At 40.0% G+C, this 13975-nt stretch overlaps 1 protein-coding gene across 1 annotated transcript in view; it reads right to left on the bottom strand.

The window, feature by feature from the left end:
* LOC122793005 (potassium voltage-gated channel subfamily H member 8-like) overlaps positions 1-13975 on the bottom strand; it is a 3945365-nt gene that overhangs the window by 1035474 nt on the left and 2895916 nt on the right. Inside the window, exon 9 of the mRNA XM_044060632.1 lies at positions 555-754. Within this exon, the coding sequence (XP_043916567.1) occupies positions 555-754 (200 nt within the window). The remainder of the gene's footprint in view (positions 1-554; positions 755-13975) is intronic.

The following is a 13975-nucleotide window of genomic DNA, read 5'->3' as shown; positions in this document are numbered from 1 at the left end:
ATTATTATATATATATGATGTCCAGCACTTACAATACAAGCCAAGGTCTGACAGCCCTTAGTACATAAAGAAATGCCCCGTACAGCTATTCTCCTCTTCTGGGGCAGCAGATGTCACTGCTTATAAAATGCATTTTAGTGCAAGCTTCTAGCTGTAGTAAGTACTGTGCTTCTGGCATTCAGTCACACTGATACAAAATGCAACACTTGTGTACTAGTGTTTTAAACTGTTTTATATTTTATATTCTTTAGACCTGAGCAACTGTGTAGGTTTGCACCACACGACACTAGTCAATATATTAAGGTCCTACAGTTTTTGCTGAACTACTAGAAATTTCATTTAGACTCATGCACACCAAGAAGTGACCTGCTTTTACATGTGTAGCTTAAAAAATGAAAGCATGATCCATAATGCAGCAATAATATTTTCATCTCTTTGTCTGTAACTTGCAAACACCTTTTTGGTATCATGATAGAATATTTCTTTTCTTCTTGACTGAAGAATTACGAATAAAAATAAAAAACAATCTTTAAGAGCTAAAAGGTAGTTCTTACCTCATTAGCATCAATACCATTATGTACAGACCAGGTTGTCTGGAAACATTCAAGCATCCTCTGCTTAAGCTGCTTGGGGATACGGTGGACTCGAATAAAGTCCTTGAGATCTTTTGTGCGGGTGTGGTAAAGGGAGCGTCGGGAGTACATCCTCTGGATTATAGCAGTTACATTACCAAACACCACAGCATGCATAAGGGCTGAAATAAAACACAGAAATGACAATCTTAAGAAGCAGTAATTAAATAACTTTTGCTACATTTACAGTATTTTGACAGAGAAATGAAACCTGGAGTTACTCAAGTCAGATCATTTCTACAATGTATAATTTTCATAATTTAAGTTTCTAAAGGCAGTTATGTGTTTTCAGATTTAATCATGGAACCTAAAACATTAAGATTGCACTGAATATGCTAACATATACAAAATAGTGTGCTTGCATACTTTAATATCTATTCTGGTGAATCGCTTTGTATATATTTATCATTTTTATTTGTATAAAGTTAGTGTTGTATGTTTACCACCCATTCTGGTATGGATGAAGCAGCCTTTCTTCTCTATACCCAGTGAGATCTTTTAGGTGAGTATGGTCTTAAAGGACCAGGCAGTAAATCAATGTATTGGAATCCTTCCTTAGTCACTACAAACAGGTTAACTCTAAAGAATGAGTAGAAGACACATCTATACCTAAACTTTTAAAAGTGGTATGTTAGAAATTATAGGCTACTTACTCAGTACTGTTAGCCTGATTGGCACATTCCCTAAAATTGTATTTTTACTCTTAAAGCCATCCTAATTTCGCATTTCAGATTTTATAAGCAGCAATAACTGTGTGAACATTTCACCTTCTTAGCAAGAAGATGAGTTAAAAATTGCTGTATCATGTCATCATAGCTTTGAAAAACAATTCAAATATATATATATATATATATATATATATATATATATATATATATATATATATATATATATATATATATACATAAGGGTATATGTGGGGTGTGTGTGTCTATACAATATATCTCTATCTATTAGAAATTGCAACTCTGCAAGGACCAAGATGTAAAAGACACCACAGTAATCAGCAGGTGGATGCTGTTACTATTTGCTTTATTCACAAAGGACCTGGATGTAAAAGACACCACAGTAATCAGCAGGTGGATGCTGTTATTATTTGCTTTATTCACAAATGACAGTTGCAGTCAATGGCTAGCTATGCGTTTTATTTTAACTTTGCTTTCCTTTTCATTGGCAGTATGAAGATAAATGACATACTTTGCATTGCAGAAGTGTTCTTTGCACCCTGCTTTTCTTTTTAACCTCACGCTGAAGGGAGAATCTACATTAACTAGAATGCTACAAAGGAGATTTATATAGCCACTGCATAATGTAATTCAAGCTTTTTTATGGCATTAGTTGAAAAATTTGAATAAACGATCCATTTTTTTATTTGATGTAAATGGCCTGCAGCCCATTTTCAGCTAGGATCTTTTGCAGTAATTGCAGAACAGTTAACAGTATAAGGAACAGACTTATCAATCAGTTTTGACACACAACCATATGATGATGGTGTAATCAATACAAGTAGCAATAGATTTACACTGCAAGACCAACTTATCATCTGTTTAAGCTGTGTGGTCGCTAACAGTCTGCTGATTGGATTGGAAAGCATCAGCAGTTGTATAAATGCAAGCTAAACAGTTGAAATATGAGAGTGAAACTGTTGCTAACCAGACTGATCGTGACAGCAAAGATGACCGACAGCAGAAACACAACAGCTGCAGTTTATCTACATTCTCTGTTGGACTTGGGTCCTATCACCTGGTATGTGCCCTGTCATACCTGTCAACCTCTTAGGGCAAGAAATCTGGACAAAGCCATAAGTAATGAGAGTGAAGGCCCAAAAATATGAACAATTTTTAAATATTGCTCTTACAAACTTAGAAAATTGATAGAATATAACAGGTTTTGTGTTAGGATGAATTTTCTGAAGGGTATGAAATCTGAAACTCAAATGTCTGTCATTATTTTCTGACTTTAGTCTTTAATGACTTGGCATTGTTTTGCTAGAAAATCACAGTTTTTGAAAAATGGACCAAAAATATGAAACAAAAATCTAGATATTCTGAGAAAATCTGTATATTTGAGAGGTATGCCTGGGATTCAGAAACATTACCACCAGCAGTAAGCCATATTTATCAGGGAAAGCCGAAAGAGAGAGAGAGAGAGGAGCCATATCTGATTCAGAGACAGCCCTACTGGAAGTGTTTGCATGAGATGCAGTGAGGGTTTGTCCCTCTGGCTTACTGCAAATGTAAATAAGACATTCCAGGTACTGAAGCATATGAGTCATGTGCTCTGCATCAGAAATTGCTGTGGTAAGTGATTCACATAACCGAGTTATTCAAAAAATGCTTGTTTGTGTAAATCACCACCAGCAGCCATATTAATTGACATGTTCAAAAATTTGCATTTCACCCATTACTTTAACTGGGAGACATCACATCAGAGGTAAATGCTGGGGACTGTATGTGTTTGTGTGTGTGTGTGTGTGTGTGTGTGTGTGTGTGTGTGTGTGTAGTATATGCAGAGATATGAGTGGTCATAAATGTGTTTTATCACACTGTTTTTAAACAAATATGGATGCAAGCAATAAGGCAAAAAGGTGTGTGCATAATAAAAACATTACTGGAAACACAGAGGTCTTTTGAAGCCTCAGCCTGCAGGATGAGTGTCTTACAATCCCATCTGTGCCAAGAGCATCCACCGAGTTAATTACTGCACTTATAAAATGGGAATCATTATTTTTACTTTTACACATTTTAATTTATATATAATAATGATATATTTTGTAGTGTACCTGAATGTTAAAAAGGTCCTACACCCATTTTTTTGCATCTCTACAGGACTCTACCAGATAGCACCCCCACCTATACCCAGTCAGCCCATTCATTCCACATAGACCAGAAGCCTGATATCTTTAGGCTAAATGAGAACTAGGACCCAGTTGGTTCTGTCAGTGCACTCTATTCTGAGCATTTGTTCCCCATGTGATGAGAGATGGGTAGAAGGGAGTGGGACACCTTTCTTGTCTTGTGGAGTGTCCTACTCATTCCCCTTTGAAGTTTCCTTGTCCTTCTCACTGTCTCCCTGATTTGTGTTACATGCTGCCTTCCACAGGAAGCAAGCCTCTACATCTTGCCTGTTCTGGCTTATGCATCTGCACAGTGCCAATGCATGCATGACATACCTGAACTACATGGATGTCACCTTAACCGCTCCCTCCATATGTCACCCAAGTGATGAGCTTGATGTCACATCCATCCTTCCCTCCTCCCAGGATGGGTGAGCTGTTAGTGGTTGCTCACGCCCATCCTCCCCTGCCTGGCTCTTCCAGCATCTGAGGAAAAAGAAAACAGGCAGGGAAGATGACATTAAGAGTCAGAAGAATGATATGGAGAATCTGAAAAAGAGGCAGAGAAATGGCAGTTGAGCTTCAATATAGACAAATACAAAGTGCTGCATTTCAGCATGAACATCCCTAGTGGGTTAAATCAGATGGGGGGTGGTAACTGATGGCAATGTAAGCAGGAAAATATCTGGGGGTGTTGATTACACCTGGACTGGATCACCAGAATGACAGGGCAGTGGCAGCATCAAATAAAATATTAGGGTGTATCCTCACAGGAATAGATTCCAAGACCAAAGAAGTAATGTGCACCATCTACAGGGCCTTAGTCATACCACATCTTTAGTATAGTGAGAAAGCCTAGAGCCCCTACAAGGAAAGAGTTGTAAGTGTGTTGGAAGGAGAACCGAGAAAAGGTGTAGCCAAGGTTCATGGGATGCACTTGAAGTTCTATGGCCAAATACTAGAGGAGGTGGTGCTCTAATGACTAGAGACTAAAATAGACATTAATAAAATGGTATTAGTGAAGGGCAGCATGTCAGAAAAAATGAAGGTGTTATTCTGAACAGGAAAGCCAGATGGAGTAGGAGACTATAGAGACAACAAAGTACTTTTCAACAGAGACGGTTGTGAACCAGTGGAAAAGACTGTCAGAATGGATGGAAGAGAAAGAATCTACAGAGATATTTAAGAAGGCAAAGGACAGGTGAACAAACGGTGAGGCTAGAGGGTACAGATAGAGGAAATGTTGTATATAAAATGCATTTAAAAGGCAGGCTTGACAGAACCATTATGTGCAGACCAGGTTGTCTTGAAACATTCAAACATCCTCTGCTTAAGCTGCTTTGGGATTCAATGGACTTGATTAAAGTCCTTGATAGCTTTTGTGTGGGTATGGTACATCATTTGGCTTATAGCACTTACTTTACCAAACACCCCCGTGACACAAAAGGAGTGTAAATTTAGTTTGGATGTCCAATATGCAGTATACGGCATACCAAAGAGAAGCTCATTTAGGAGAGCATTATTCATGTTGACTGAGATCTCTACCACATCTAATTATTTAGTGGTGCTGTAGTAGGTGGTGACTAGGTCATGTAAGCCAATCCATCTTACCCATTAATAAGGCTATTTAACCTCCCCACTTGAGAAGGCTGCATAATATTTTGCAGAAATGTCTGCATGCTAGGGTATTCACATTTATCTACTTATGACCTTCTGAATCCTTGTCATTCTGATTTTAGATCATTGCATTGCAATGACTTTTCCCTAATTATGGTTATTAGTGACTTCTTCACAATGAGAGATTGATTAACCATTATATTTAACTTTGTTCCACCTTGATCTGTCTTTGGATTTTGACACTGTTGGTCTTGGTATCCTGATCAAATACCTTCAAAATAGCTATGATTTTGCATGTACTGTACTTCAGTAGTATGTCTTTCACCATTTAGGTATAACTCAGAGACTTCTTTCTGATATTAATCCTGTGACTTCTGGAGTTGCGCTAGGCTGAAAATTGTTATTTCCATTGTACATGTTGCTGTTTTGGGAGGCCCCTCAGGTAGATGTCTTTTCTTTAAATGCTAAGTTATGGGTATTCTCTCAGGAGCTTGCATCAGATTTTACAACTTTTGAAGACGCCTTTGATTTGATACTCTTAATAGTGTTAACATCAGCAATACAAAGACAGAAAAATGGTAAAGTACCCCATTGCATGTATTTCATATTTCCATTCTATCCCTCCTTAAGTTTTTTAGTGAATAAACTGAAATTTGCATCACCTGTGTGAAATCTGAATGTGATCCCTTGACAGCAATGTGTTACATAAGGAAAAGGTTTCAGCCAAGATCAAAACATCTTATTTTTATCTGAAAAAAATAATAAACCTCATGGGTCAAGCACCTTATTCCACCTTCGGATGTTGCAAAAGGGTTCCATGTTCTAGGTTCATAGGTTCATAGATGTGTACTAGGCTAATGGCCATGGGGCTTTTACAAACCTAGCCATAGGATTACCCTGGCATAGTGCCACCTGACCTTAGTTCCTAGTGGCTATGTCGAGTAGAGCCACTGGTGTTATCCCTGGGGTGAATTTTCTGTTTCCCATCCACTCATCAAGATTTCTCTTGAAGAGAGTCAGCAAGGTGCTCTGCTTGACATGTATGGGAAGTCTCTCCCATAGCATGGGAAGTCTCTGGGTTAAGTACCTGTCCCTCCAGCATGTTATGTTAATTGTGGTAATGAGGTTGAAGTCTCTGGAGCATGTGGTACAGAGAGATTGGGATTTCTTTAGATGTAGCATTTCTAACAGAGCTGGGTCAGACATGGCTTTGTAAGTCAAGCAGAGATCGACCTCTAAGTAGGCGATATGAGACAGAGAATAGTTGGAGTTTTTTGAGTCTGTCCATATAGGACAAATGTTTAAGGCCTAGGATCCTTTTTGTGAGGTACTTTTACGACCTCTCCTGTTGTTGCAGGTGTCTAGTGAGGTACATGCCAAATGGGGCATTGTACTCGATGATTGGCCTAATGAGGGAAGAGTATAGGGAAACAATGACCTCTTTCTTCTGGATGCAAAACCCTTAGTAATGAGATGTGCCACATAAAAGGACTTTCTGACCACAGTGGCAATGTGGTGATCAAAAGAGAGGTTGCTGTCAACCTGTGTTCCCAGATCTTTTATAATGCCTTCTTTGCTCATCAATGTGGTAACTCATTGGAACCGAGGTTTTCCCAAAGATGATGACGACACATTTTTTGGCATTGAGCTTAAGGCCATGGTTCTGACACCAGTCATTGGTCACAGTGAGGCCATTCTGTAGGATGTCAACATCACTTGGGGAGTTAATAATAGCTCCCAACTTGCAATCGTCTATGAACTTTGTCATCCAGTGTCCCTTCATGTTGGCCTGGACTTCAGAGAAGTAGATACCCAAACAGGAGAGGACCCAGAACCGAACCCTGTGGGACTCTACTTGTGACTAATTGGCAGTCTGACTTGGAGTCAGCTACTTTCACACTGTGGATTCTATCTGTGAGCCAGTTTGCAACCCACCTAGTGATATAGGGGTTGATACCAAGCTTAGTGAGTTTTTCTATGATTCCTGAGTGGGGAATGGTATCAAAAGCCTTAGCCAGATGAAGGTAGGCTGTATGAACCACCTTCCCTTCATCCACAGCTCTGGTGACTGACACAAAGAAGTCAAGCAAGTTGAGCAGGCATGAGTTACCCTTCAAAAAACCAAACTGTGTGGTATCCTGAGTTTGGAGATTCCCTATATCCTTGTTTATTAGGTCCATGATGATGCATTCCATAGCTTTGCATATCAGACTCATCAGGCTAATGGAGTGATAGTTCCCAGGGTCTGTAGTCGCCCCTCCTTTGTGGAGAGGCATGACTGTAGCAGTACACCATTTGGCAGGGACAAAGTCTGAGGTGAGGCTGTGATTGAACAGGGCACACAAGTGAAGTGCCATTTCACTCTGTAGTTCATGTAGAACACAACCAGGGATATTTTCAGGTCCCACAGAAGCTGTATTCTTTGCCTTGGACAGTGCTGTTTTAACTTGTGCAGCAGTATTACTGGATGCCTGGCAATCTACTGATATTGTGATTGGTCCTTTGGGGGGGGTAAAGTTTACACTGAATCTGTCAGCCAGTATACTGGGAATATCTGTTGGCTCGGTTATAGGATGTACCATTGTGCAGTAACTCAGAAAAAATCTGGGTATTGCTGTGGAGATTCTTTACATAACTATAGAAGGCCTTGTGGTTGTCTTTACTCTCTGCTGCAATTCTGTTTTCATTCCTAGCTTTAGAGTATTTGATGAGGGATCTCAACTTTTTGTTGAGGCAGATAAGGGAGTTTTTCCAGTCATGGGACTTCACCTTATTCTACATCCATTTCCTCCTTCTGTTGTAGAGTTTGTTTATGGCAGGGGACCACCAGATTGGCTTCCTTTTTTTGGAGAGTGTGTCTTGGTTCTATTGGGTATGGTGAGATCCATGCATTTGTGGACGTGTTTGTACAGTGCATTGGTGTATGAGTCTGCAGTCATGCAACTATTCTCCATTTGCATGGGTGATGAAGTTAGCCACCTCTGTTTTTAGGATCCCAAAATTAGCTTTGGAGAAGTTTTTCATGTTGGTTACCTTTTCTGGGGGGTGGGGGTGAGAGGGATGTGGATTTCCAAGGTGATTAATTTGTGGTCGGATCTAACCAGGGAGGAGCTGACTATTGGTGTAGAGCAACGGTCGCCCATGTTAGTAATGACCAGGTCAAGGATGTTGCTACCTCTAGCGGGGGTAAGAACAAGCTGGGGCATTGGAATTAATGAACTCCAGGAAATGTTGGGCAAGTGTATTGGTACATGAGTAATTTACCCAGTTAATGGAGGGGTAGTTGAAGTTGCCTAGTAAGAGAGTATTAGGCTGGACCCTAATATTCTCCAGGGTGCTTAGCAACATGGAGTACGAGTCTTGGGACATGGTTGGGGACCTATAGCAGGCTACGACCTGAATTGCTGTCTTACCCAATGTTAGCTGCACCTGAAGTATCTCTGATGCGTTATGTTGGGCTACCAGTCTGGAGGTGTGTGCATCCTTTATGAATATGGAAACACCACCACCTTTAGAACTTCTGTCTAAGTTCTGGGACCAAAAGGTGTGGAATGAGTTATAGCCTGGTAGTGCAGGGGTGCTTTCTGCTGCCTTGAACCAGGTCTCTGTTACAGCACAAATGTTGATGTTCTCCATTTTAAGGAGTGCCTCGAGCAAGTGCATTTTGAGATTTAGACTTCTAGCGTTGAGCAACATCACCCTCAGATTGCATTTGTTTGTAGCTGTTACGGTGGTAAATTGGTCTTTGGAACACTGCCTAAAAAAGGCACAATAGGGGTGGCAAGAGCCTTGGCCAGTATCTGGAAGCCCAGGGGTGACAGATGCAGTCCATCTCTAGCAAAGCATCGAGGTCTGTCAATCATGTCATCCCAGGCAGACAGATACTGGATCCCCTTAGAATGACACCAGAAACTTAGCGAATTGTTGAAATCAATTATTTTCTACTTGTACTGTGCTATCATTCTGGGTGATGCTAGGATGCTGCTCAGGGCTAGGGCCATACCCACCTGGGCTACATAATCTGAGAGCTCCTCCATGTCTCTTTTCATGTAGTCCAAGGAAGTACGTCTCAAACCATTCACAGCCACATGTACAATGACAGAGTCATATTTGTACCTGTTGTTGAACGACCTGAGTGCATGCATTACGTGTCAGATCCTGGCACCCGACAGGCAGCTAACTGTTACTTTCTCCTTATTCAACCTAGTGAGTGGGACATCAGTGTGCCTCACTATCGAGTCACCTATGACTAGTGTGTTGGGTATACTGTTTTGCCCTATGGGCTTTGGTTGAGTGGCACACTGTTTAGGAAAGTTATGTGTCTTGTGATTAGTGTTGTGTTGTAGTGGTTGAGTGCATTTCTGCCTTGGAGGTCTCTGCTGCTTGGGTAGATTTTTATTGAGAGCCTCCACGAAGGTGGGTGTGTGGTTTGTGTTTTTATGCGAAGGCAGTGCTGGTGTGTGTGTTCGGAGGGCTATGTGTTTCATGTGATGTGGTGCAAGTGTTGACCTTTTCCTCCTGACCAGCTAGTCCGGTCTTGGCTGGAGAGTACATGGCTTCCAGTTTGGATATATAAATGCATCTCTCACAAGTCTGAATGTCAGAAGGTAAGAGGAGAGAGTTGTCAGTGTACATGAGGCAGTTGCTACATCTACCCCCCCCTCCATACACAGCCCATATAACATGTACACATGACATATGTACACAATCCCGACAGTCTGTCAACAAAGGCCAAACATGCACAGTCCTCTCAAATGTACGGTTCACCTCAGAATGCACAGGCTCAGGACTGATATTTATGGCCTCTTCCCTGTAACATGTCTGTGGGTCTACTACATCACTGGGATGGTAGGAGGAATGAAGGCAAGAAATAATTCTACTAAATACATCTGAGCCTCATAGTGCATGACATCTGGACAAAGCATGACATCATTTTGGGACAGAGGCATAAACACAGGCGTAGAATGGTCATATTGCTGTCAGACATTTAGACAGTTGCTGATGTTACTGGGTTTGTTGTAACATATCCTTTATGAGGAATATGAAGGCAGTAATAGCAATGGATTTTAGAATTTACTGACTGCATTCCCCAGAGTCCCTGACTGATTTTCCAGGGACAACAACTGTCTGGGGAACAGACAAAACATAACAGGCAAACATGTGGCCAGTCTGTGGACAGCATGCCAGTGGAGAGGTATATCAGAGACATACCACGGTCATACTTGAAGTCACTCACTAAATGCATATGCACACAAACCCTGTCAACCTATCAACCCACCATGTGTATAACAGCACTGTTGATGGCATAGAATCTATTCACAATTCTGGAGATATGTCCCCCATGTTGTGCTGTCTCTAGATGTCCTGTCGTGTGAAATATTCCCATCTACTGTCTGTGAATCTGTAGCCCACCACCTTTGTAATGTCCCTCACACATGCAAGTAATAGGGCCAAGGCCCACATGAAGAACATCCCATTCGATGGAGTTAGCAACAGTGCCCAGGTCCACACCACAAACCTATGTGGGCATCTACATAGTTGTATGGCCTTAGCAATACCTGACATCTGCACATCTGCACAGAGGACAGACAGGAAGTGGACAGCAAACATGTTATGCATTAGGATGAATGTCCTGAAGGCTAGAAGTCTGAAACTGAATTGTGTGGCATTACTACATGACAGCAGTCTTCAATGACATGGGCAAAAAACATAGTACTCTACAGTTAATATAATAATATCATATTAATATCCAGGAGGAGATACATAATAACATATAGCTGAAACACCAAGAACAAGATAGTGTAGTAGTCAGAGTCCCAGCTCTGCATACAGAAGTGCATGGTTGGAGTACTGCAATAGGCAATCTAATTTTACATGGAAAAGCAGTGTCAGCAGTACTAATTTCATAATACAATATGTGTGGAATCATATTCATCAACCAGTGTACTGTAGGTGGTGTAACATGCAAGTGTGAGTGCATGTAACATGTGATACTACCCAAGTATAAAAAAATAATAAATAAAAAAAACATGTGATACTATCCATGTATACCCAAGTGTTCTGGATGGTATAATTGCGCTCCTTGCTACTGTAATGAAAGCACATAAAAGCATGCTATGTACAGGAAATTAAATAAACTCATTACATGATGTCATTACTCTGCTATTTTATGAGACTGGAATGTGAGCAATGGTTACCAGGGCTGAGCTATGCTTAGCAGGTTTACACATTGCTTAAATATGAATGATAACCAGTAGTTAGCTCTGCTAAGCATATTTGCACACTGGTAAGCATCGGTAAGCAAAGCCTACACAGTTTAAGTGCCTATTGGTTTAACCATGGTTTAGCACTGCTTAGTGCCATACAAACCCACGCAAACCCACGCAAACCCACTTAAAACTGCTTAAAAGTGCCTCAATCTCTCTGTATCCAGCAGCCCTTCTTCTGCCAGCAACAAAACATTCAGGCATGCTCAGTCTTGAGGCCAGGATGCTATACACCATAGTCACAGAAATGTACCACTAGGCCATCTTAGCTGTGAGATGCTAGGATGTTTTTTGCAACATATCATGCAGCACAGGTAGTTTACAATAGGAAAGACACACTGTGAAATCAGGAATGATTGTTATCTATAAATATACATAAAAAAAATTTACATATATAGAGAGATAGATATGTGTAGAGATACATATGTATGTATAACAATACACAGATATATTACCAAGAAATACTGATGCGTATGTATATATATATATATATATATATATATAAAACAATATATATATATATATATATATATATATAACAATATATATATATATATATATATATATATATATATATATATACATACATATATATATATATATATATATATATATATATATATATATATATATGCATACATGTCTCTAAATGCCCATGCAAACATATGCTGCTGATAGACCAACCATTACTGGGCCGGCAAACACATCTGGATGCAAAAGGACCCATGATACTCACATATGCCCCCCCAGTCCAAATAATAAGTGAACAGTACACTGCTATGAAACCATGATAGGTCATACATGATGGTCAGACGTATACAGTGACCTCTTAGCAACAGAACTTCAATGAGTGAAGATAGTGAACAAAAATACAGCCAGTAATTCACACAAGTTCATTTTACTCTGATGTCATTGCCAAAGCCTTTAAGGAGTAACACATTACAAGAAATACTTGCCTTAATTAGAAGAAGCAATTAATACTTACATACATTTAAATACACAGCCTCCAATTACTCTCCTCAGTCAACCCCCTAGGGGATAAAGTATCACATATAGGAATTTAAACTGATTCTGTACATAACAAATCTTCTTTCATGACTACTACCCTCATGGTGAGAATTATTGAAATGTACAGCTATAGAACTGTCTTCATCCTCATCAGTAATATGTCTCACATGTTCTGACAGCCTAGTTTTAAACCACTTGTTACTCTCCCCCTACATAAAATATGTTACAAGGGCATCTAAGAGCATTCTCCATACACCAACCTTTTAAATGTACAGAGTCCTACATGTTGTCCACTCTTTCCCCTCATCAGGAATGACAGAACAAAATAATGGTACACCCTACCTATCAACCTCCTACTGTATGGCATCTGTACCAAGCCTGACATAATTTGGGACTGAGGCCCAAAAACATGGCCATACTTGAAATATTGCTGTTATGCATTGAAAAAAAAAAATGCTGGTGTTGCAGGGTTTGTTGTAACATATCTTTTCTGAGGGATATAAAATCTGAAACACAAATGGATGCTGGCATGTACTGATTGCAATTACCAGAGTATACTACTGATTTGCCAAGAACAACACCTGTCTGGGGAACAGACTAAACATTGCAGGCAAACCTCTGACCATTATGTGGATAGCCCTACAGTTGAGAGCTATGCAGACACAGAACTTTGTCAGACTGAAACCCATGCAGAAGTAGCATGTTCAGACTAACCCTGTTAAATAAGCAGTATTCAAAACATATAACAGCAATACTCATATTCTGCCCCTAAGTCTTGAATCTTCTCCACCTTTTAGTTGGCTTGTCTCCACAGGTCTTGTTCTAAGAGGTATTAGCTCACACACCTCCAGGATCTCTTCCTCACAGGTAAGAGAAAGGGCCAATGCCCACATGGAGTACTCAATTATAGGAGTGTGTTGCCATGACATTGGCTATTGGAATAACTACACAGCTGCTCTGCATGCAATCAGCAACTGGGGAACACCAATTGGTGCTCAGGCCATTACATGTTCATGAGCATTACCTACAAAAGACAAGCTTCCATCTATTCAAACCACCTAGACAGTCCATCAGTGCAAAGCTGAAGTAGTGTGAGAAAAAAATAAGAAAGAATAACTCTGTGACATATCCAGAAAAAAAGGTATGTGAAACAAGTAAGCATGTAATTGAATGCAGTAGGTGGTTTTTAATAATGGAAAATAGGGGTTTGAAATGCATATGTCTCAGCAAGACTTGTGTACTGATGTACTGCTGAACAGCACTGATGGCCATAGCATGTGGCTCTGTCTGTAGTGACTAGGCCTGCTACTGAGATGTAGTACATATCCATATATTACCTGTACATATAACCATGATACACATTTTGTCTTGTAAATATAAAACAACTATACAGAGCATGTGCAGAGTAAAATACTGCTGCAGATGTGTGTGTTGAACTGCATGTTATATACTGAGCTCATACCATTCAACTGTCCAGTGTTCTGCACACTGACCATATGTGTGCCTCATATTTGCAGTCATTTACCCATAGAGTTGTGTTATGTTAGTCAAATTTATTTATTTTTATTTATTTATTTTATTTTACATTTGTTGACCGGGCTAGTCTAGCCGGATAT

Source organism: Protopterus annectens, chromosome 2.part0 (assembly GCF_019279795.1).
Source record: "Protopterus annectens isolate FY-2018-M chromosome 2.part0, PAN1.0, whole genome shotgun sequence".
NCBI lineage: Eukaryota > Metazoa > Chordata > Ceratodontiformes > Protopteridae > Protopterus > Protopterus annectens.
Note: the sequence above shows the minus strand (reverse complement) of the source record. Positions and strands in the feature narration are given on the sequence as shown.